This window comes from Mus caroli, chromosome X (assembly GCF_900094665.2).
Source record: "Mus caroli chromosome X, CAROLI_EIJ_v1.1, whole genome shotgun sequence".
Lineage (NCBI taxonomy): Eukaryota > Metazoa > Chordata > Mammalia > Rodentia > Muridae > Mus > Mus caroli.
This window is the reverse complement of record NC_034589.1, coordinates 1,176,149-1,194,989: the sequence shown is the minus strand read 5'-3', so window position 1 is coordinate 1,194,989 and position 18,841 is coordinate 1,176,149. Positions and strand designations below refer to the sequence as shown.

General features: G+C 42.2%; 1 protein-coding gene across 2 annotated transcripts in view; it reads right to left on the bottom strand.

The window, feature by feature from the left end:
• Akap4 (A-kinase anchoring protein 4) overlaps positions 1-3,829 on the bottom strand; it is a 10,488-nt gene extending 6,659 nt beyond the window's left edge. Inside the window, exons 1-2 of one of the 2 annotated variants that reach the window (XM_021154043.1) lie at positions 3,691-3,829; positions 592-687 (exon numbers count right to left, since the gene is read on the bottom strand). In XM_021154043.1, the coding sequence (XP_021009702.1) occupies positions 592-687; positions 3,691-3,717 (123 nt within the window). In that variant the 5' untranslated portion in view covers positions 3,718-3,829. Of the gene's footprint in view, positions 1-591; positions 688-3,011; positions 3,180-3,690 lie in introns of those variants that run through there. The other variant, XM_021154044.1, reaches the window with a different exon arrangement.
• Between the last annotated feature and the right edge of the window lie 15,012 nt (positions 3,830-18,841).

Genomic DNA, 18,841 nt, shown 5'->3' with positions numbered 1-18,841 from the left:
TAGGTTCCTCCCTTCTAGGCCCCACCCTCCTCTTAGGCCACTCCCTCTTCTCAGACCCCTCCCACTCTTAGGTGACTCCCTTCTCTTGGGCCCCTTCCTCCTCTCAGGTCCCTCCTCTCTTAAGCGCCTCCCTCCTCTTGGGCCCCTCCCATCATAGGCCACTCCTTCTCTAAGGCCCCTCCCACTCTTAGGTTCCTCCCTTCTAGGCCTCATTCTCAGGCCCCTCTCCTCTTATGCACCTCCCTCCTCTTGAGCCCCTCCCATCATAGGTCTCTCCTCTAAGGCCCCTCCCACTCTTAAGTTCCTCCCTCTTTAGGCCCCTCCCCTCTTAGTCTCCTCCCTCCTTCCTTTCTACAGGTTCCTCCTTCCCTCACATTCCTCCCTCCCCTCTCCTCACTCCTCACTCTGCCTCTCTTTTGATTCACTCCTGTGCAATGTAATGTAGATGTGTGCTGGCCTCTGACAGCCCTTACTGAGCTTGGATGCTTGGAGAAGCCACATATCAGCTTCCATGAGTTTTATCTTGGACTACAACATATCTATACCCGTTTGGTAAATTTTTCTACTCCTTGGAGTCAGTTTGTATCTTACCACTTTTCGGTCCTGATCTTGTTGTCCTTTTGGGCTGTAAAGATCTACCTTGCACACGCCTCTGCGGCTGTGTAACCAGTCAATATCGTCAGACATCTGCAGGAAGAAGCAAAAGAAATGTGAAGTTCTTACACGTGGTTTATAAAATGAAGTCAGTTTTAATAAACCTTGTGGGGCCCCAATCCCCATCTGTGTTGAATTGAAGTTTAGGAAAGATGTGAAAGTGGGGAATGATTGTGATTAGACTTACCTTACTAAGTATCTTGAACATGGTAATATCATGTTGACTTGAGAAGATTCCAGCAGGAAAAGTGGTACACGAATAAGCAAATTTAAGTTTAAAAACTAGGGTTTACATTTAGTGGTTTATGTCTATCTAACTAAATAGCTGTTTCATAAAGTATTCCAAGAAAGCTGCTCACAGCCTTACATAGAGAATCAAGTGTCTTAGAGAAACAACACCAGGTTCTGAAAGAATCAAATTTATTGTTTTAGAAAGTTGCTGACTCCCTACAGTTCTACTTTCCCAATCCAGCCTGGAGCCAAAGGGACAAAGACAACCAAATAAGTTAGTGATAAAATTTTGCTGTTTAGACCAGTTAACAACTTAGTAGACTTGTGTTTTGGTGTCTGGGACTTGGATTTTTCTCCAGAATTTAACAGAATACATTTCTTCTAAGTAGTAGGGGGCTGTAGAATTCCTTTTTACACACACACACACACACACACACACACACACACACACACACACGAAAAACCTTCTTCTTCAGCTTCACTAGATTACTAGATCTTTCCTCTTCCCTCTACCTCTTCAAACTAGTCTGCTCTTTCCCCTCTGCCTCCCTTTTCTTTTCCTCCCCCTCTCTTCCTCTCCCCTCCTCCTTCTCTCCCTCCCTCATCTTGCCTCCCTGTGTTCCTGCCTCCTTTTCTTCTTCCTTCCTCCCTTCATTCTTTCTTTATCATCCCTCCATGCCTCCTCCCTCTTTTAATCCATCTTCCCTTCTGCCTTTTGCTTCTCCTCCTCCATTTCCCTCTCTTCCCAACTTCATTTTCTACCCTTACTCCATCCCTTGTTTCTTCTTTACTCCCTCATCTTTATTCTCTATCATTCCTTGATCCTTCTCCTTCTCTTCATTCATCTTCCTTCCCTTCCTTCCTCCCTCCTCCTTCCCCTCCATCCTCCCTTCATTCTCCATCCTCACTCTCTTTATCCCTCCTCCTCTCCCTCCTCCCCTCCATCCTCCCTTTATTCTCCATCCTCACTCTCTTTATCCCTCCTCCTCTCCCTCCTCCCCTCCATCCTCCCTTTATTCTCCATCCTCACTCTCTTTATCCCTCCTCCCCTCCATCCTCCCTTTATTCTCCATCCTCTCTCTTTATCCCTCCTCCTCTCCCTCCTCCCCTCCATCCTCCCTTTATTCTCCACCCTCCCTCTCTTCATCCCTCCTCCCCTTCCTCCTCACCTCCCTCCTCCTCCCCTCCTCCCTCTCTTCCTCTTCCCTCCCCTCCTCCCTCTCTTCCTCCTCCCTCCCCTCCTCCCTCCCTTTATTCTCCCTCCTCCGTCCCTCCTCCCTCTCTTCACCCTTCCTCCCTCCCCTTACCCCTCTCATCCTCCCCTCATTCCTCCCTCTCTCTCTTTCTCCCTTCCCTCTCTCATCTCTCCTCCTCCCCTCCCTCCTCCCTCCCTTTATTCTCCATCCTCCCTCCCTCCTCCCTCTCTTAACCCCTTTTCCCTTTCCTCCTTCCCCCTCTTTCCCTTTCCTTCCTCCATCTCCTTTGTTCCCACCTTCCTCCCTGTTCTCCATCTTCCCTCCCTTCCTCTTTCTCCCTCTCTTCAACCCTTCCCCTCCTTCTCCCTCTCTTCAACCCTTCCCCTCCCTCTACCTTCTCTTCATCCCTCTTTCATTCCTCCTCCTTCATTCTCTCTCCTCCCTTCTCCCTCCACCATCCTCCCTCTACTTCCTTCTATTTGTCTTCTCCCTAACTTCTCCCTCCTCTATCTGCCCTTTTCTTGCTTCCCTCTGTCTCCCCCACCTATGATTTTCCCCTTCTATCTCTCTCCTCCTCTCTCCTTACCACACTTCTTTCCCCCTTTCCTCTCTCCCCCTTATTTCCTTATTCCATCTTCTACCCTGTGTTCTCTTAGTATCACTTTTTAAAAAAAAGTTCTCTAGTGGCTATCTTCTTACATGATATGTATCTTGACTACTTCCCAAGGTGTTTGGAAATGTTTTCAATTAAGAATTCTACAAAACTTTAGAAAGCTCATGGAAAAGGCCTTACTACCCCTCAGATGAGAGAGCTTTTTTTGAGCAACTAGTGAACAACTACTAGCTTCAAAAAAACTCAGAAGCTACAAGATCCCTTCTGAGAGTTGGATCTTAAAAACCCATAAAAATTGAGATGTATAAACTCATTACCTTGATGACGGAGTTGTTTTGTACCTTTGACTGAATGTGTGTCACCCAGAAGTGAGATGTGCCCCTTTAGATGGAAGGGGGCAGTGCCAAGTTCTTAGGCACTTGCAGCTGGCTGCCACCCCGGTCAGCTGTTAGACCAGACTGATGGGCCAAGCTGCTTCCTGCTGGCTCTGACCCTGTGGTATGACAAGTATCTTTGTTGAGTCATAATACCTGGTGATGTAGCAACCTGAGCAAAGGCATGGCACACTTGGAAAACTCAGTAACCTTTTCATACCCAAAGTATGCCAAGCTACCTACTGAAGGACAAATTTTTACTATGTCTCAGTGGGCACATGTATTTCACAACATTTTTCACAGTTCACAACCTCCTGATATCAAGCATCTTATTCCTTTCCCTCCTAGACTTTGAGAATAATCTAATGCCATTCATTAGCAGTTTGGTGGGGGGGCAAGCGAGACATTTTCCCACTTTTGTTTGCTTCTGTTTGAATTTCCCAGGACAGCACCAGAGTTGTGTGGCAAGAGATGATTAGATTTATGTTGAGAGAAAAGAAATTTTGACCAAAGTCATTCTTAGTTATCTCAGAAAAAATGGAAATTTAAAACTAGAGGCTGCCTTAGACACTAATAAGACACCTCCCATACTACCCACAAAGAAGTCAGAAAATGTCTCTACCATTTTAGCACCACAGTAGGCAATCATTTTGGACCTTTGGATGGTTTCTTTTGGAGAATTTGGATGCTGCGATGACTCTTCCAGTCTGCCTCAAGATATTAGGTCTTTCCTCAACCCTCCATACTCTTCTGAAGCCTACTTGCCAGCTGGTACTAGAACTTAAAGTTCATGACATCACTGTTTCTATAGAGAACAATGACAGGACAAAATGGTTGGCCTTAGCCTTAGGATTCTCGGTGATCTACATGGTCAAACCATGAAAAAGACTTAAGCCCCCCACTTACTGTTTTCCGTTTTGGCCAGTGATCATTATTGGCTGCAGTATGTTTTAGAGAATTCTCTATATCCATTGGGATGCCTCCTGTTTAAACCAGTTTAAAAATATTAACACATACCAAAGGAGGGCCTCTCTTCTGTGTCCAAATCATACTTAACTGTACTTTGTCCTTTCTCTGTGTCTCTTCTTTCACTAATTGAATGTGAATAAACTCAACCAAACCCAGAATCATTTGAGATGTTCCCCTAGATAATACAGTTTCATGTTGTGGTCATATCCTCACTTTCTTCTTGTTGAATGAGTTTTCCTGAAAAGAAGTAAACAAATATCTATTTACCCAAGATAGGGCACATATGATAGATTAAAAAAAAATGATTTTACCAAAGTCTAGTTCAGTGAACCAATGAGTTTATTAGGGTTTTATATATAGGAACATATGAAGGGACTCTGGCCAGCTTGAGTGTGGCTAGCATGGTTCTGGCAGGCCTTGCCCTTCTCCTTGATTTCTTCTGCCTTGGTAAAAACTGTTAGATTACATTCCTAAAGCTACAATCCCAAGGTCTATTTGTTTATTTGGCATGTCCTCCTCCTGAAGCTGACTACTAAAGTCCAGCCACCAAAGTATTGAAGTCCAACAATCAAAAGCCCTGCTTGGCTCACCTAATTAACATTTTAAACACTTCAATCTAACACAGCTTTCCCCTTGTACCTTTATAAACTTCCATTTTCCTATGTGTCATGTCTGTTTCCTCTATATTCAGAGGCAGTCCTTTGTCCCCCATGACAAATACCCCTTCTCCCTATCCCTTGTTCCCTTCCCCTTCATCCTCCACCTCCTGTCTTAGTCTCTTATCCCTTCCCTTTGTCTCTCTCAGGCACAGGGTTCCTGAGGCGATACTTTTCCTAACAGCAAAGATGAGAGGTCTCTTACAGGACCATAGATGACTCTTAATGGCAGATGTACCACCAGAAAGATTACCCCATCATGGGTTATGACTAATGGCTGTTGCATTCCTAGAGCATCCTGAACAATTTGGGGACATGTTGGCCACTTGGAGAGTATCCTGTTCTCAGCAACTGTGTTCTTATTATTCATTCTTGGTGGGGGTGTCTTTAGAAATTTTGTAACTTTCATGACATTTCCTGAGGCTTTTAAGTTTTGTTAGCATCCTGAGTCATATAAGCTCCTCTCCTCCCTCCAGGAGGGAATGTTTCAATGTAGAGAAAGAGAGATATACGATGGTCATTTCTTCCTCTGATTTCTTTTTACATTCTTTCCACCCTCTCCTGTGATGTTTTCTGAGCCTTGGAGGAGGTGATATAGATGTCTAACTCCCTTTTCCTATTTTTTTTTTTTGTCTGAGCATTGGACACTAACTCTCAGCAACAGTCAATCTCAGGAACCTAACTGGCTACGAGTCTCTGTAAGACATAACTTATTTCAAAACAAGTAAGTTTCTTTCTATGGCAGACTAGGTTTGACAGCAGTAGTAATATTATGGTATGGAAGTAGCTTTTTCAACCTCTATGAGGTATCTTTGTTTAATAACCTGAACTGCTGTTTTCATTGGTTTTCAAATGTTTATATGGATAAGACATTCAAGGGTAAGCAGAATATAATGAAACATTTTTACATGGATGGTTAGGATAGTTAAAGATCCCTCATTGTCCACTGCAATTGGGTAGCTAAGTAGCTAAGGAATTGCTTGAAATGTCAGGTACAGTATGAAAAGGTCCTGTGTTGCTTAGATTTTCACAGCTTGATATAAACCTAGACATATCTGGGAAGAAGGATGCTCAATCAAGAAATTGCCTCCATCACATCAACTTTGAGGCCTGGGTCTTAGTTACTGCTCTATAGCTGTAAAGAGATACCATGACCATGGCAACTTTTAAAGGAAAGCATTTAAAGGAGAGCTTGCTTTCACTCTCAGAGGATTATTCTTTGGCCATCATGCTAGGGAGTGTGGCAGCAGGCATGAACACTTACATTTTATTAGCAAGTTGGAGGCAGAGGTGAGGGAGGGAAGGAAAATGAGCCAGCATGGGCCTTTGAAACCTCAAGCCCCCCCCCCCCGTCCCCCATGACATACTTTCTCAAACAGTCTACCAACTGCCCAACTGACAACCAAACATTCTAATATATGAGCCTATGTGGACCATTCTTATTCAAACCACAATAAGTCTATGATTTTAATGATTATCTTGATTAACAACTGATGTGGGAGGCCAACCTCCTACAACCAGTTATGGTTCTACTGGGCAGGTGGTCCTGGGACATATAAGAAAGGTAGCTGAACATGAGCCTGGGAAGAAAGCCAAGAAGCCGTATTCTTTTATGGCTTCTGCTTCAATTCCTGCCTTCAAGTTTCTGCCTTGGCTTCCTTCAATGGTGGGCTGTGTTTGGGCTGTCTAAGCCAAATAAGACCCTTCCTTCCCACATTGCTTTTGGTCATCACCTTTATCACAGTGAATGGAAAACAAACTAGAATGCATTCCCCCCACTTTTATCAATTATTTCATCAAAAAATAATACTGGGTGCAGAATCATGGATAGGAGTCACTATTCCATATAACCATCTATAATTCAGTCATTTTCTGTGAACTATTAAGTCTCCTCATCCTGTGGTGCTACCTCGGCTGTAAATTTCCTGTATACTTGCTTACCCTGACAGTTTCTATTGAGATAGCTTTTGCTATTCAACCCAACTCAGGCCCAAAGAAGACCAGAGCTACACCATGCTTGCTTCTGGAGCTAGCTTTTTGGTTTTGACAGACTTTGAGCCAGTACCATGATCCTTCATTTTACAACAGTTATAACTAGGTACTAAAAAGACCTCTGTCTAAGTAGACCATGCTCACTCCCAGTATACTTTCTTTTAAGGAAAATAATATATATCATATTCTAGGGAGAATAACAGCCCAACCCTAGGATAAGCTTAATAGTTTTCACTTACAGCATTTTGTTATTTTTGTCTTTTGTGAACTGTTGCTCATCTTGACAGCCTTTCAGAAACTCACTAACACAGCATTTGGCTTTCTATCAATTCTGTTCCCCAGAAATGCTGACTCAACACAAATCTTGCCAAATTTGCCTATGAGTGGCACATAGGCACCCTTTTTTGATTACTTTGTAACTTTAGGAATCCAATTTATATGTGGTTTAAACCACTTATATGTATCAGTACCCCTTCTTACCTTGTAAAGATCTCATCCCACTATAAGGCTCAAAAATACCACTAAATCTTCAATAGCAGATTCAAGGTACCTGCTCAATCAACATCTTTCTATTTTTAAACAAATGTTTCCTTTATTTTTAATTATGTCTACATATATGTGTCTAGGTGTAGGTGTTACACATCTAAGTGCAGTATCTCTAGAGCTCAAAAAGCTTCTCTGAAGCTGGACTTACAAATGGCTGTAAGTCCCTCAATAATTCAGGTCCTTTGGAAGGGTAGCAAGCTTTTTTTTTCTTTTTCTTTTTTTTTTTTTTTTTAAACAATGAAGCTACTTCTCCAGCCCTCAGCATTTTTCTTAACATTCCTAAGAATACAGTTCTATTAGGTCTGGTGAAGTGGGCATCAAACACTGCCTCTTTCCTATCTAGTTCTCTTAGTAATGCCACTTTCCTCTATATTGCCTTTATATCCCTGATGAGGACCTTAACCCATGACAACAAAGTACCCCTAATAGCTTATATGAGCCAGTAACATCAGCGACATCACGGAATATGATTTCCCTCAGATTGCATTAAGTTATACAGGCTTGGTCTCAATGGGAGATGGTTACTTATATTACTCCATTTCTCTGTTTCCACCTATCCCCATGTTCTACAACCTCCTAAGCTAAACCGTGAAGGGCTTTTTTGCTTAAAAAAATCACACTTAGTTCAGATACTGAGAATTTCTCCTGTTAACACAGTTTCTGGTACCAGGCCATTAAGGCCCCATCTACATGCTGAACCATGAATTTTAAAGGTCTGGCCTCCAGAGTATCTTCCAACACTGGTACTTCATGTTCTCCTTCTTTACTGCCCAATTCTCATAGGTTTCAGTTTTTTTTGGATTTCAGGAGGGCTCTTGGAAATAGCCAGCTTATATTTGCTTTCTCTTACAACCTGCCAGTGGTAAGAAATGGCATGTTGTCACCTCAATCTTATGTTTTATTTTCCCTGACCTTTGCTCTGGAAAAATTAAAGACTAATATGATGTGGAAGATGCCACATATCTTTGGTTCACTCTAATTTTTCCCTACATGAGCAAATTCTTTCTGGACAAATACATCAGCTTCAGTTGCATGTCTTTTCACTTATAGCAAAGACCACATGAGCTGCCACAGTGTGCTTATGAACCTACTTCATATATGTGTATTTTAAGGGTTGGAATGTATTTCAGAGCCCATCAGTTAGTTAGGGGCATCAATATGCTCACAAGGTAAACCTCATTCCTCAAGGAGGCTTGCTTTTCTATACTACACAGAGGAAGATGGTCACTCTGTGTTTCCCACCAAAAGATGCTCTACTCTTGGATGAATTGGTCTTGAGGAAAAGGGTACAGTGAAACAACTAAATTGAGCCACTTCATGGGTAGAAAGTAATGTTTATTGGAGAGAAAAATGCTAAAGCTGTCATTCAGGGGAACAGAGAGAAGCAAATGTCAGGAAAGCAAGCAGATTTTAAATGGCAGTCAGTAAGGTGAAAGTCTTTGAACTGTTTGGATTGACCAAAAACTAAATGTCCTCCCTTGCCTGAGGAAGTTGACCTTAGAGTGAAGATTAAGGGAGGCCCTGGTAAACAGAAGCCTCTTTTAGGAGATCTGCTTTCCTGATAAACTGAAAGTCACCTTATGAGATTTATGAGGATGCTGAATTCTCATAACAATCCTTCCGTTTCCAAGGTCATATCACCATCATTTTGGGGGCCCACTATGGACCTAACTTCCAAGACTTTTGTTGATGATAAGAGTGACAATAGTCTACTGTCTATATTCTGCTGATTGGGGGCTTAAAAAGATGGGTATTGGAATGCTGGTTCAAAGCAGAGGCTCAAGGCAAGATGATAGGATACCCAAGGAAATTCCATCTGGTTTACTGACTGTTGTTTTGTTTTAACTAATTCTCTCCTGGAGGAGCCAGAAGAGACAAGGAACAATCATTATTAAGAGAAGGAAAGAGAAAAGTGGGCTGAGGATAGGTAGAAGTCAAGGCTTCATAGAAGACCATAACAGGAATCCTGCACTGGAGTTAACTCCTGGAGTCTGTAATTCGTAAGCCAGTTAATGTATTAATCATTTCTTCTACTTGGCCAGTTGGTTCATATAGTAACAACACCATTAGCAGTTTTGGGGCTAGAGATTGACTCCTAGATGGTATCTGCTGGGTGGAAATCTGTTAAGACAGATAACAGACTATGGAAAGAATATAAGGTTGAGGAGCTTAGGGGGATTTTCATCTTAAAATGGTTTAGGTGATAGGATCAGTGGAGGGTGAGGGAGGACAAGATCAACATGTTCACAAAGAAGGCAGCTTAAGAGAGGGGAGAGGGTAAGTAGTCATGGAGTGGAGCTGGTTCCTAGAGGAGATAAATTTTCTCAAAGAAAAGGATGGCTGTAAATCAACTCAAATGATCTCAGGAAGGAGGAGGTTCGGTGTGTGGCATGAATGTAAATTAGGGCTAGAGGTAGGAGTTAAATCCAAGAAAGGTAAAGTTCAGAAAACACTTATGGTAAGTGTGTCTTAATAAGTCCACTAGCTCTTTCTACCTTTTCTGAAGATTAGGGATGGTAAGAAATGTGAAAGTGACATTGTACTGCTAACCTTGAAAATAGCTGAGTGTCTTTAGATAGAGGCAAATGTAAGGCCATTATAAAATTGTATGGATTTAGGAACTCCAAATATGACTAAAATATTATACATGTGGTGGAAATGTGAGGTATTACCAGAGAAGAGAGCTCAGATAAGGGTTTAAGGCAATAAAAAGTTTTTATTACCCATCTGGTAGCTACATTGGGTGTTTGGGATCTCAATATAGCCCTGAGCCTTTTACAAGGTGAGCTTTTAAGCAAAATAACCATGTTCTGTGATGACACACTTCAGTTAACAAGAGCACTTAGCCAGAAGCAGAACTACAGAAGCTAAAAAGGAAGGTTACTACATTTAGAGACTTTCCAAAATTATAGACTTTTATTTAGTTTGGAAAGCATCAGAAGAGGCAAATTTAGTCAAACCATGGTACATGCCCACTAAGTGGTGGTCTCAGGGCTAGGTTATCCAGACGAATTAACTCACAAGGCAGAATAGCTTATAGCAGAATAAGGGGAAGTATGTAGGTTAAAGATTTTAGATATTAGAAAAAATTAGCCCCTTATAAACCCTCTAACTATAATTTGGACTGTCCTGAGTCCAGTGAGTTTTGTCAGTTAATGGGCTGACAGTTTGAACTGTTTCTATTCCTATGTAGTATGGGGGCTGGGTGGCTAAGTATATATAACCAGCAGTCCTGGCTGATTTCTGGCTGTGAATGATTTACTCTATTTCCAGAGTCATTTCCTGTGGTAGAGAGTCTGATTTCCCAGGTTTTTTTTCCTGTTTCCCAAATGCCAGAATCTTTTAAAAGGAAAATTTCAGAAGATCCCAGTTTTAAAATCTCAAGTTTCACAATGGAAACATCCTTGTTTCTGGCAACTATGGTACCCAGCCACATAGAATCATAGACTCTATATTCCTATCTCAAAAGATAAATTCTCCCATCTTTTTTCTCCATATAGCCAGACACTTCAAGTGGACACCAGTAACATTCAATACAAAATACTGGTTGCTGGTACAGTAGCTAATACCTTCTCTGCATCAGTCTTCCTCAGTTCCCATGTCCAGGCCTGAGTGTGGTTGGACCATAACCCCATATTTATACCCTCAAGATAAAACACAAGACTCAGGAGGAGGTAGAGGGACAGAGATTAGAGTGGCCTGAAGACTAATGAAATCTTAATTTCTGAGGGTTCATGGTCCAGACAGTCCACTTGGTAGCAGAGTCTGTGGCTTTCCTTTTCTTGGCCTAGATATGGTGGATCCATAGTGTAATGCCAGCTCCCTTGCCAGCTATAGAATCACCTTGTAGGGTCCTTCCCAAGTTGGTTCCATTGCCCCTTTGGCTACCTTTTTTGACCCAGACAGTATCACCAAACTCGAACACGGGGAAACTGGTGGTGGACACAGGTTGAGTCTCTCAAATAGACAAATGCATAGCCTGTATGGAAAATGGGAAGTCCCGTAATGACTTGAAAAAGGAATGGTTAGAGAGTTCTGCCAACTGCCGGTCTCTGAGCCTTGGAAGCTATGGGGAAGATCTTTCAAACATAATCATACAGATGGTAAATCCTTTTCTGTATTGGATGCAGTAAGCTCAAAGCAAAGCAAAGGAAGGAGGCCTACCCATCCTTCTCTGGACTCTAATGAAAATTATTTTAGTTTCTTTTAATGTCTTGTTTACTGTTTTTACCTGGCCAAAACTCTGAGGTCTATAAAAACAATGAAGTTTTAAATCTGTGTCTAAAGCCTTAGCTATTAATTGAGAGGTTTTGGCTATGAAAGCTAGGCCGTTGTTGGACCCCATTGCTAGTGGGAGGCCAAATCCAGACACCAGTTCCTGGAGGAGCTTCTTCGCTACAATTTGAGCATTTTCAGTCTTGGTGGGGATACTTCTGTCCACCCAGAAAAGGTATCTAAAAAATTAGCAAGTTTGGTGAAGTCAGTTTTCCAAGAGTTTTGGTTTCCAGGGTTTTGGTCTCTCATTTAGAGCCTTTCCTGGGTAACAGCTCTCTGTTTTGGATTTACTGGAGCAAAATCCTGCTAATCTGGACACCGCATACCAGGCTGTCCAGTCTAGGCACTCAGTTGGTCTGAGCACCTCAGAAAGTTTTGTGGACCCCAAATGAGTTGAATGTCAGTTCCCAGAGTCCTGTCAGTTGTTTCTGGGAGAATGATCTTTCCCTCTGGTGTCCTCCATCAACCTGTGTGTGGGTTTGAGCTGTCCATTTTGTCTTTACCACAAAGTCTCAGGCAGGACCAGGTATGCCATTGGAATATTAATATGTCCTACTAGTCTGAGGGCCATTTGTTGGGCAGCCAGGTCAGAATTCTGTCAAAATGGAAGACAGCAATTTGTAGGGGAAGTCAAATTGCCTCCAGAAGGGCCAAGGTTTTTCTTTGTTTTTAATTTCCTTTCTTCCATTGGTAAGAAGTTCTCTTTCTCTATTGATAATACCGTGGACATGTACAATACAAAAAGCATAGTGATAGTGACTGTCTATGTATCAGCAGTGGACTTTCCTTTTCCCCATCTGAAATCCTGGATCATGTTGATTACGTTTTGTTCTCTGGGCTGAGGTAGCTGACTTTGGTACTAAGACAGTGCACACCTGTTTCTCTGTGAGAATCACACTCATGAACATCACAGGCCCCAGGATTCATCATAAGCAATAGAAGCATATTCCAAGGTGACTGGCAGGGCACCAGGATACCTGTTTCTCTGGCACCAGGATACCTGTTTCTCTGAACTAGACTATATGGACGGCTGAAACTTCCCTTTTTGTTTCCAAGGTCATTGGGTACTGTTCAGGGGATAGCTGAACTGGTTAGTTGAACAATATAGGCGCTTCGTGTTGAGCTAGCCCTGGGAGGTTTCTGCCCACACCTCTGGGAATCTTTGTTGTCAGTCTGAGAGATAGGGCAGCTGTATCTTTTGATTGGAGGCAGAACTTTTGGCTGGGAGATATTCTTCTGACAGAGGGTAAGACACCAAAATTGTTCTGGGTATCTCTAAATCTAACTGTGTCTCATCATCAAAGAAGGTGATGGTGGCTTTCAGTTTATGCAAAAGGTCTTCTCCCAATCAGTTCTTTGTTGTTAAACACCTTTGAGTTTGATGGTAGGTCTTTTCTTTAGTTTTGGCAGGCGGTGTTGCCTATGCGCTGAGTTTTACAGCCTGAATGGCACTTTGACCATGAGTGAGTTGTGCTAAGGCCTGGGGTCCAACTAAGGTCTGGAGCCCTGTTACAGGAACAGACCACTCCTGAAATCTCACCTATAGTAGGGGAAACATTTACCTATCCTGAGGAAGTCTCTATCATATTAAGAATATATTTATGTTTTGTTAGGAGGCATATATGAGAAATCTATCCCCAGTTCTCTCCCAGATCACCCTGAAATTGGTATTGGTTGAAGGAAGGAAGGGGTCACAAGCATTAGGGGAGAAGACTAGATATTGGAGGAAGTAGTAGAGGCATTGATACCCAGGTTGAAAGAAGTTGTGAATAACTGTCAGGAAGGGCTTTGCTTGAATGTCAGGGAGATAATACCTTTCCTGTATAAAATCTACTCCTGAGGGCCCGTAATGTCTCCCATAGCCTAGAGGACCTGGCATTGGGATTCAGGGTAGGTAGGAGTTAAGTTTGGAGAAGCCAAGAGGAGAATAGCAGAATAGTAGGGTATTGGCTGGCCTCTTTAGCATTCCTGTCAGTAAAAAAGCATTTCCTAAGGCTATATCATTAGTAGGGGCCTGGTAACCTGACAGTAAAGAACTGCTGCCTGCTTGGGAAGATAAGAGGCTTCTAGCAGCTTTAGGATTAGAGGCCCATTGGTAAGAGATATGCCCTTTATAGTAAGAAAGCCTCTTTACTGCCAAATGGATGCATGATAGTATAAGATGTGAAATGTATATTTAGTATCTGTGTATATATTGACAGGTTCATATTGTGCTAAGGAGTAGGCTCTAGTGAAAGCTATTAAGTTCTACCTTCTGAAAAGCAGTGCCTAGTGGTAAAGGGGCAGACTCTACAATCCTGTCAGAGGAGAACCAGAGCAGGAGCCAGTGGAGCTGGGAGATGAGCATCCATCTACAAACTAAATATAGTTAGAATATGACAGAGGGCAGCTAGAAAGTTGTGGATTTTTGTAGGTAAGAGTTACAAGAGATTTCCAGGCACGAATGGGTGAGGGTCATAGCTTTTGGAAGAGGGAAGTATTCACGTGAGATATCAGGGTTTTCTAAGGAGGTAATGTGAAAAAAGTTGAAGCTTAGAAGGGGTCAAAGATGAGATGTTCTTTGTGTGATAGGAGATCCTTGAGCTACTGTGGAGAAACAAGTCAGAAAGCAACCAAAGGTGACCTTAGAGGCCTCCCAGGCCAGTAGGAAGGCTGCTGCTGACACCTATAGGCAAGGATGCTAGGTAGCTGCTTGGAAAGATAGGCAACAGGGACAAAGGTAGGTCCTCTCATTTGTCCCCAGACCTCATTTTTCACAGGAAGAAGGGTTGGTCAAGGTCTGAGAGAGCCAGAGTGGGGGATTGTAGGAGTACATCTCAGAGGAGAGAGAAAGTATATGTGCCAGGCTGAATAGGATGCAGAGCAGTGGTTCTCACCTGTGGGTCACAACCCTTTGGGGGTTGAATGACACTTTCATAGGGGCCATTTAACAGGTACCCTGCATAGCAGATATTTATGTTACAATTCATAACAGTAGCAAGATGACAGTTATGAAGTAGCAATAAAAGTAATTTTATTGTTGGGGGTCACAACCACATGAGGAAGGATCACAGTATTAGGGAAGTTGAAAACCACTGATCTACAGGTTAAAGGCCCTTGGTTCCTTTATAGAGGCAGTGAGCATGATGGGCAAAGTTTGGAATCCTGGTTCTAAGGCACATGGCCAGGCTGAAGAATGAGGAAATCTTTTCCTTGGTGGTTGGGGGTGTGAGGGACCACAGGTACTATCTGCAAACAAGAGTGAGTTCATGGTTTAGAGGATGACAGAAAGCCTAGGTATTTGACCTGTAAGATAGTATGTTTAGTTTTAAAGGAGGGGTGACTGTATCTTCTGTTTCTTAGAAAGTTTTGAAGCTGAACAATATGTCGTGACAGTGAGAGGCTGCAGAGAAGAAGGTAATCTACATATTAGATTAAGTGGCTGAGAGACAGGTCAAGAGAAAGATCAGTGGCCAGGGCCTGGCTTAAGAAATGGCTGCTATCTCAGAACCCCTTGGAGAAGGACAATACAAGTAAGCCAAGAGATTATTCTGATGTCAGGGTCCTTCCAGCTGAAGACAAAGAGATCACGTGAATCTGGGTGTGAAGGAATGGCGAAGAAATTGTTCCTGAGGTCTAGAAAGTAAAGAAGTACAAGAGGGAATCTGAGAAAATAGAGTGTAAGGAAGGGTTAGGCACTATTAAATATATAGGAAGGACAGCCACCTTAGTAATCCTGAGGTACTGGACTTCAGTATAGGAGTCATTAGACTTTAGGATAGGCAAGATAGAGGTATTATAGATGGGTGAGCAGGCTTAAGAACACCTTTATTAAGAAGGCATTGTTTCTCCTTACAAGATCACCCTTCTCCTCAGCTTCTTTCAGCTTTCCCTAGTTCAACAACAGGGGTCAGCTGCTTCTGTCCATTCATTGGATGCAAATATCTGCATCTGACTCTTTCAGCTGCTTGTTGTGTCTTCCAGAGGGCAGTCAAGATAGATCCCTTTTTGTGAGCGCTCCATAGCCTCAGTAATAGTGTCAGGCCTTGGACCTTCCCTTGAGCTGGATCCCACTTTTTTCCCTCAGGCTCCTCTCCATTTCCACCCCTGTAATTCTTTCAGACAGGAACAATTATGGGTCAGAGTTGTGACTGTGGGATGGCAACCACATCCCTCACTTGAAGTGCAGTTTCTATTAATCTGGACTCCTGAGATCTCTCAAACACTGGACCATCAAACAGGCAGCATACACCAGCTGATATGAGCTCCAAACACACAGACAGTAGAGGACTTCTGGGTCTCTGTTCATTCAGAGATGTTGCACCTAACCCTAAAGAGACTGGAGGCCCCAGGGAGTTTTGAGGCCAGGTTGGGGGGGGCATCCACATGGAGACAGGGGGCATTGGGAGCAGGTGTGGGATGTAGAACAGTCAGAGGGAGGACCAGGGGTGGGAGGGAATAAAATATGGTGTGAAAAATAAATTAATTTTAAAAATAAAAAAGAAGGTATTGATTAATCGATTTTAAACCTTGTCTATGTTTTAAGGAGACATGGTATTGAGAGTCATAGGAGTAGTCAGTTCTGGTGGTGGGCAAGGGTTCTTTGCCAAGTAACCAGTGTTGACATACTCAAAGCCAGCTCCAGATGGAGTCCATTGCTACCCTCAGGGCTGCTGAGACCACATGTTGGTGGGCATGTATCATGGTTTGACTAAATTTGCCTCTTCTGATGCGTTTCAAACTAAGTAGATTGATCTCCCAAAGCCAGATATAGTTTTCTTTGTCTCTTGAGAATAAGCCCCTATGATTTTGCAGAACCATTACTGCAAGGGAATGTAACTGCTGTTTTTTTTTCAGTTAATGAGCTGACAGTTTGAACTGTTTCTATCGTTATGTAGCATGGGGGCTGCTGCCAGTACCTGGTATGTCTATCTGCCATGGGAAGCCCTTCCATCTTTTTCTGTTCCTCTCTTCCATCAAACACCTTAAATTCCACATTCAACAGATCTCTTGAGGAGTTTGTGGTCTATCATCTAGTCCCTTACATTTTTAAAAATATTTCTGGTTTTGAATATTACATTAAATGACCATTCATTACTATAAATTGGTCTTCAGTTACCTGCTTTGGGGTTAACCTTGTCGGTACAGAAGCCTAACTTTATATGATGTGAAATACAAGTTGGTTTCTTGTTTCAAGCTTGTCCCTATAAATGAATCACATTTGTACTTGGCATGACTATAAACATAGTTCTGAGTGCATAAAATAATTTGATAATTATAATGTGACTTACCATTAACTTGTACATCTTCAAACTAAACCTTAAAAAACAAGTACAGTCCACGGAGAGACTGCCAAACACATTTTCCTGACCCTTTTATAGTGTGCTTTTATAAAATATTACAGTTTTTTTCTTAATGACTCATTTTCTCCAGAGAACTAAAGCTCAACAAAGTTAACAAATAGATAAGTAGTTAGACATATATCTTTGAGTCGATTCAGTTTCTATTAGCCTGAATATAGCATGATAACCTTAGGAATTCATAAACCATAACCGACCATTTGTTCTTAGTAAGTGCTGTTATCATAAACCTTGTTCATGCTTTGTCCTCATCTGCTGCTTTTCACTCTTACAACAAAAAATCATCAACAACAAAAAATCATCAAGGGCTGGTGAGATGGCTCAGTGGGTAAGAGCACCCGACTGCTCTTCCAAAGGTCCAGAGTTCAAATCCCAGCAACCACATGGTGGCTCACAACCATCCTTAATGAGATCTGGCGCCCTCTTCTGGAGTGTCTGAAGACAGCTACAGTGTACTTACATATAATAAATAAATAAATTTTTTTTAAAAAAAATCATCAAATAAAGATTATCCTTATCTGAAATATCTTAGACCTGTGGTGTTTTTTCCTGCTCCTATGTAGTAGGTAGTCTAGGTGTGTAAGCATAACCAGCAATCCTGGCTGATTTCTGGTTGGGAATGATAAACCCTATCTCCCAGGGTCCCTTACTGTGGCAGAGTCTAATTCCCCAAGTTTTTCCTGTTTTCCAAAGGCCAGAATCTTTTAAAAGGAAATTTTCAGTAAACTTCAGTTTTATAATCCCAATTTTTGCAATGGAAACTCCCTTGATTCTGGCAAAGAGGGGATCAGCTGTAGGACATGCATAGAATTGTAAACTCTTTATTCCTATCTCAAAAAAATGATGTCCTACATCTTCCCTTTTCTATATATGACCAGACACTTAACATGGACATCAGTAAGTAAAGGTCAAAGGTCAATATGGAATATAGATTGCTGGTCTGTAGTCACACTAGCTAATACCTTCTCTGTATCTTCTGTCTTTCTTGGTTTCCAGTTCCAGTGGAGCTGGGACCATCAACCTGTCATTCATACCCATAGTGTAAAACACAAGACTCAAGAGGATACAGAGGGGCAGGGAGTGAAGGGGCCAAGGACTGAATTAAGCTTTAATTTCTTTGGATCCATTTGACAGCAGAGTCTGTGGCTTCTACTTTCTTGACCTGGGTTTAGTAGATCCATAGTACAATGCCAGCTACCTTCAAGTGTGAAATCAACTTGTACAGTCCTTTCCAGGTTAGTTCCAGCACCCTTTTGCCTACTGGCTTCATCCAAGTGGTATTATTGGACTTAAAATAGAGGAAACTGGTGGTAGGCTCAGAGGTTGGCTGGGTCTCTCAAATAGTCCAATGGATATGCTTTATGGAGAACTGGAGAGCCTGTAGTGACTTGAGAAAGGGATAGAGAGTTCTGCCAACTGCTACACTCTGGGAAGCAGTAGGGGAGGACTTCTAAGCATAACCTCATGGGGATAAATCCCTCCCTATATCATGTACAGCAGGCTGAAGCAAAGCAAAGGAAGACCAATCCACCTTTTGCTGGGCTCTAATTAGAGTCTTCATTTCTTACTGTTTCTCAGCTTCTTGCTGTTTCTCTATGAGTCTCATACAGTTTTAATGGGAAATAATCTTGTGTTTACCTGGAGTGGATGGACAATGAATAGGTAGAGTTGATTAAAGAAAAATCAGAACATTTAGAGCAGAAAATCATGTTAGAGTTTCTTTTAATGCCCCATTTATTCTTTTTACCAGGCCCGAACTCTAAGGTCTATTTGCACAATCAAGTTTCCAATCTATGTTTAAAGTTTTAGCTATTAATTGAGAGATTTTGGTGATGAAAGCTAGGCCATTATTGACCCCATTGCTAGGGAGAGGTCAAATCAAGGGACCAGTTCTTGGATGGGCATTTTAACTACTATTTGAGCATTTCCAGTGTGGGTGGGGGATGCTCCTTTCTACCCAGAAAACTTATCTATAAAACCTAGAAAGAATTTTTCT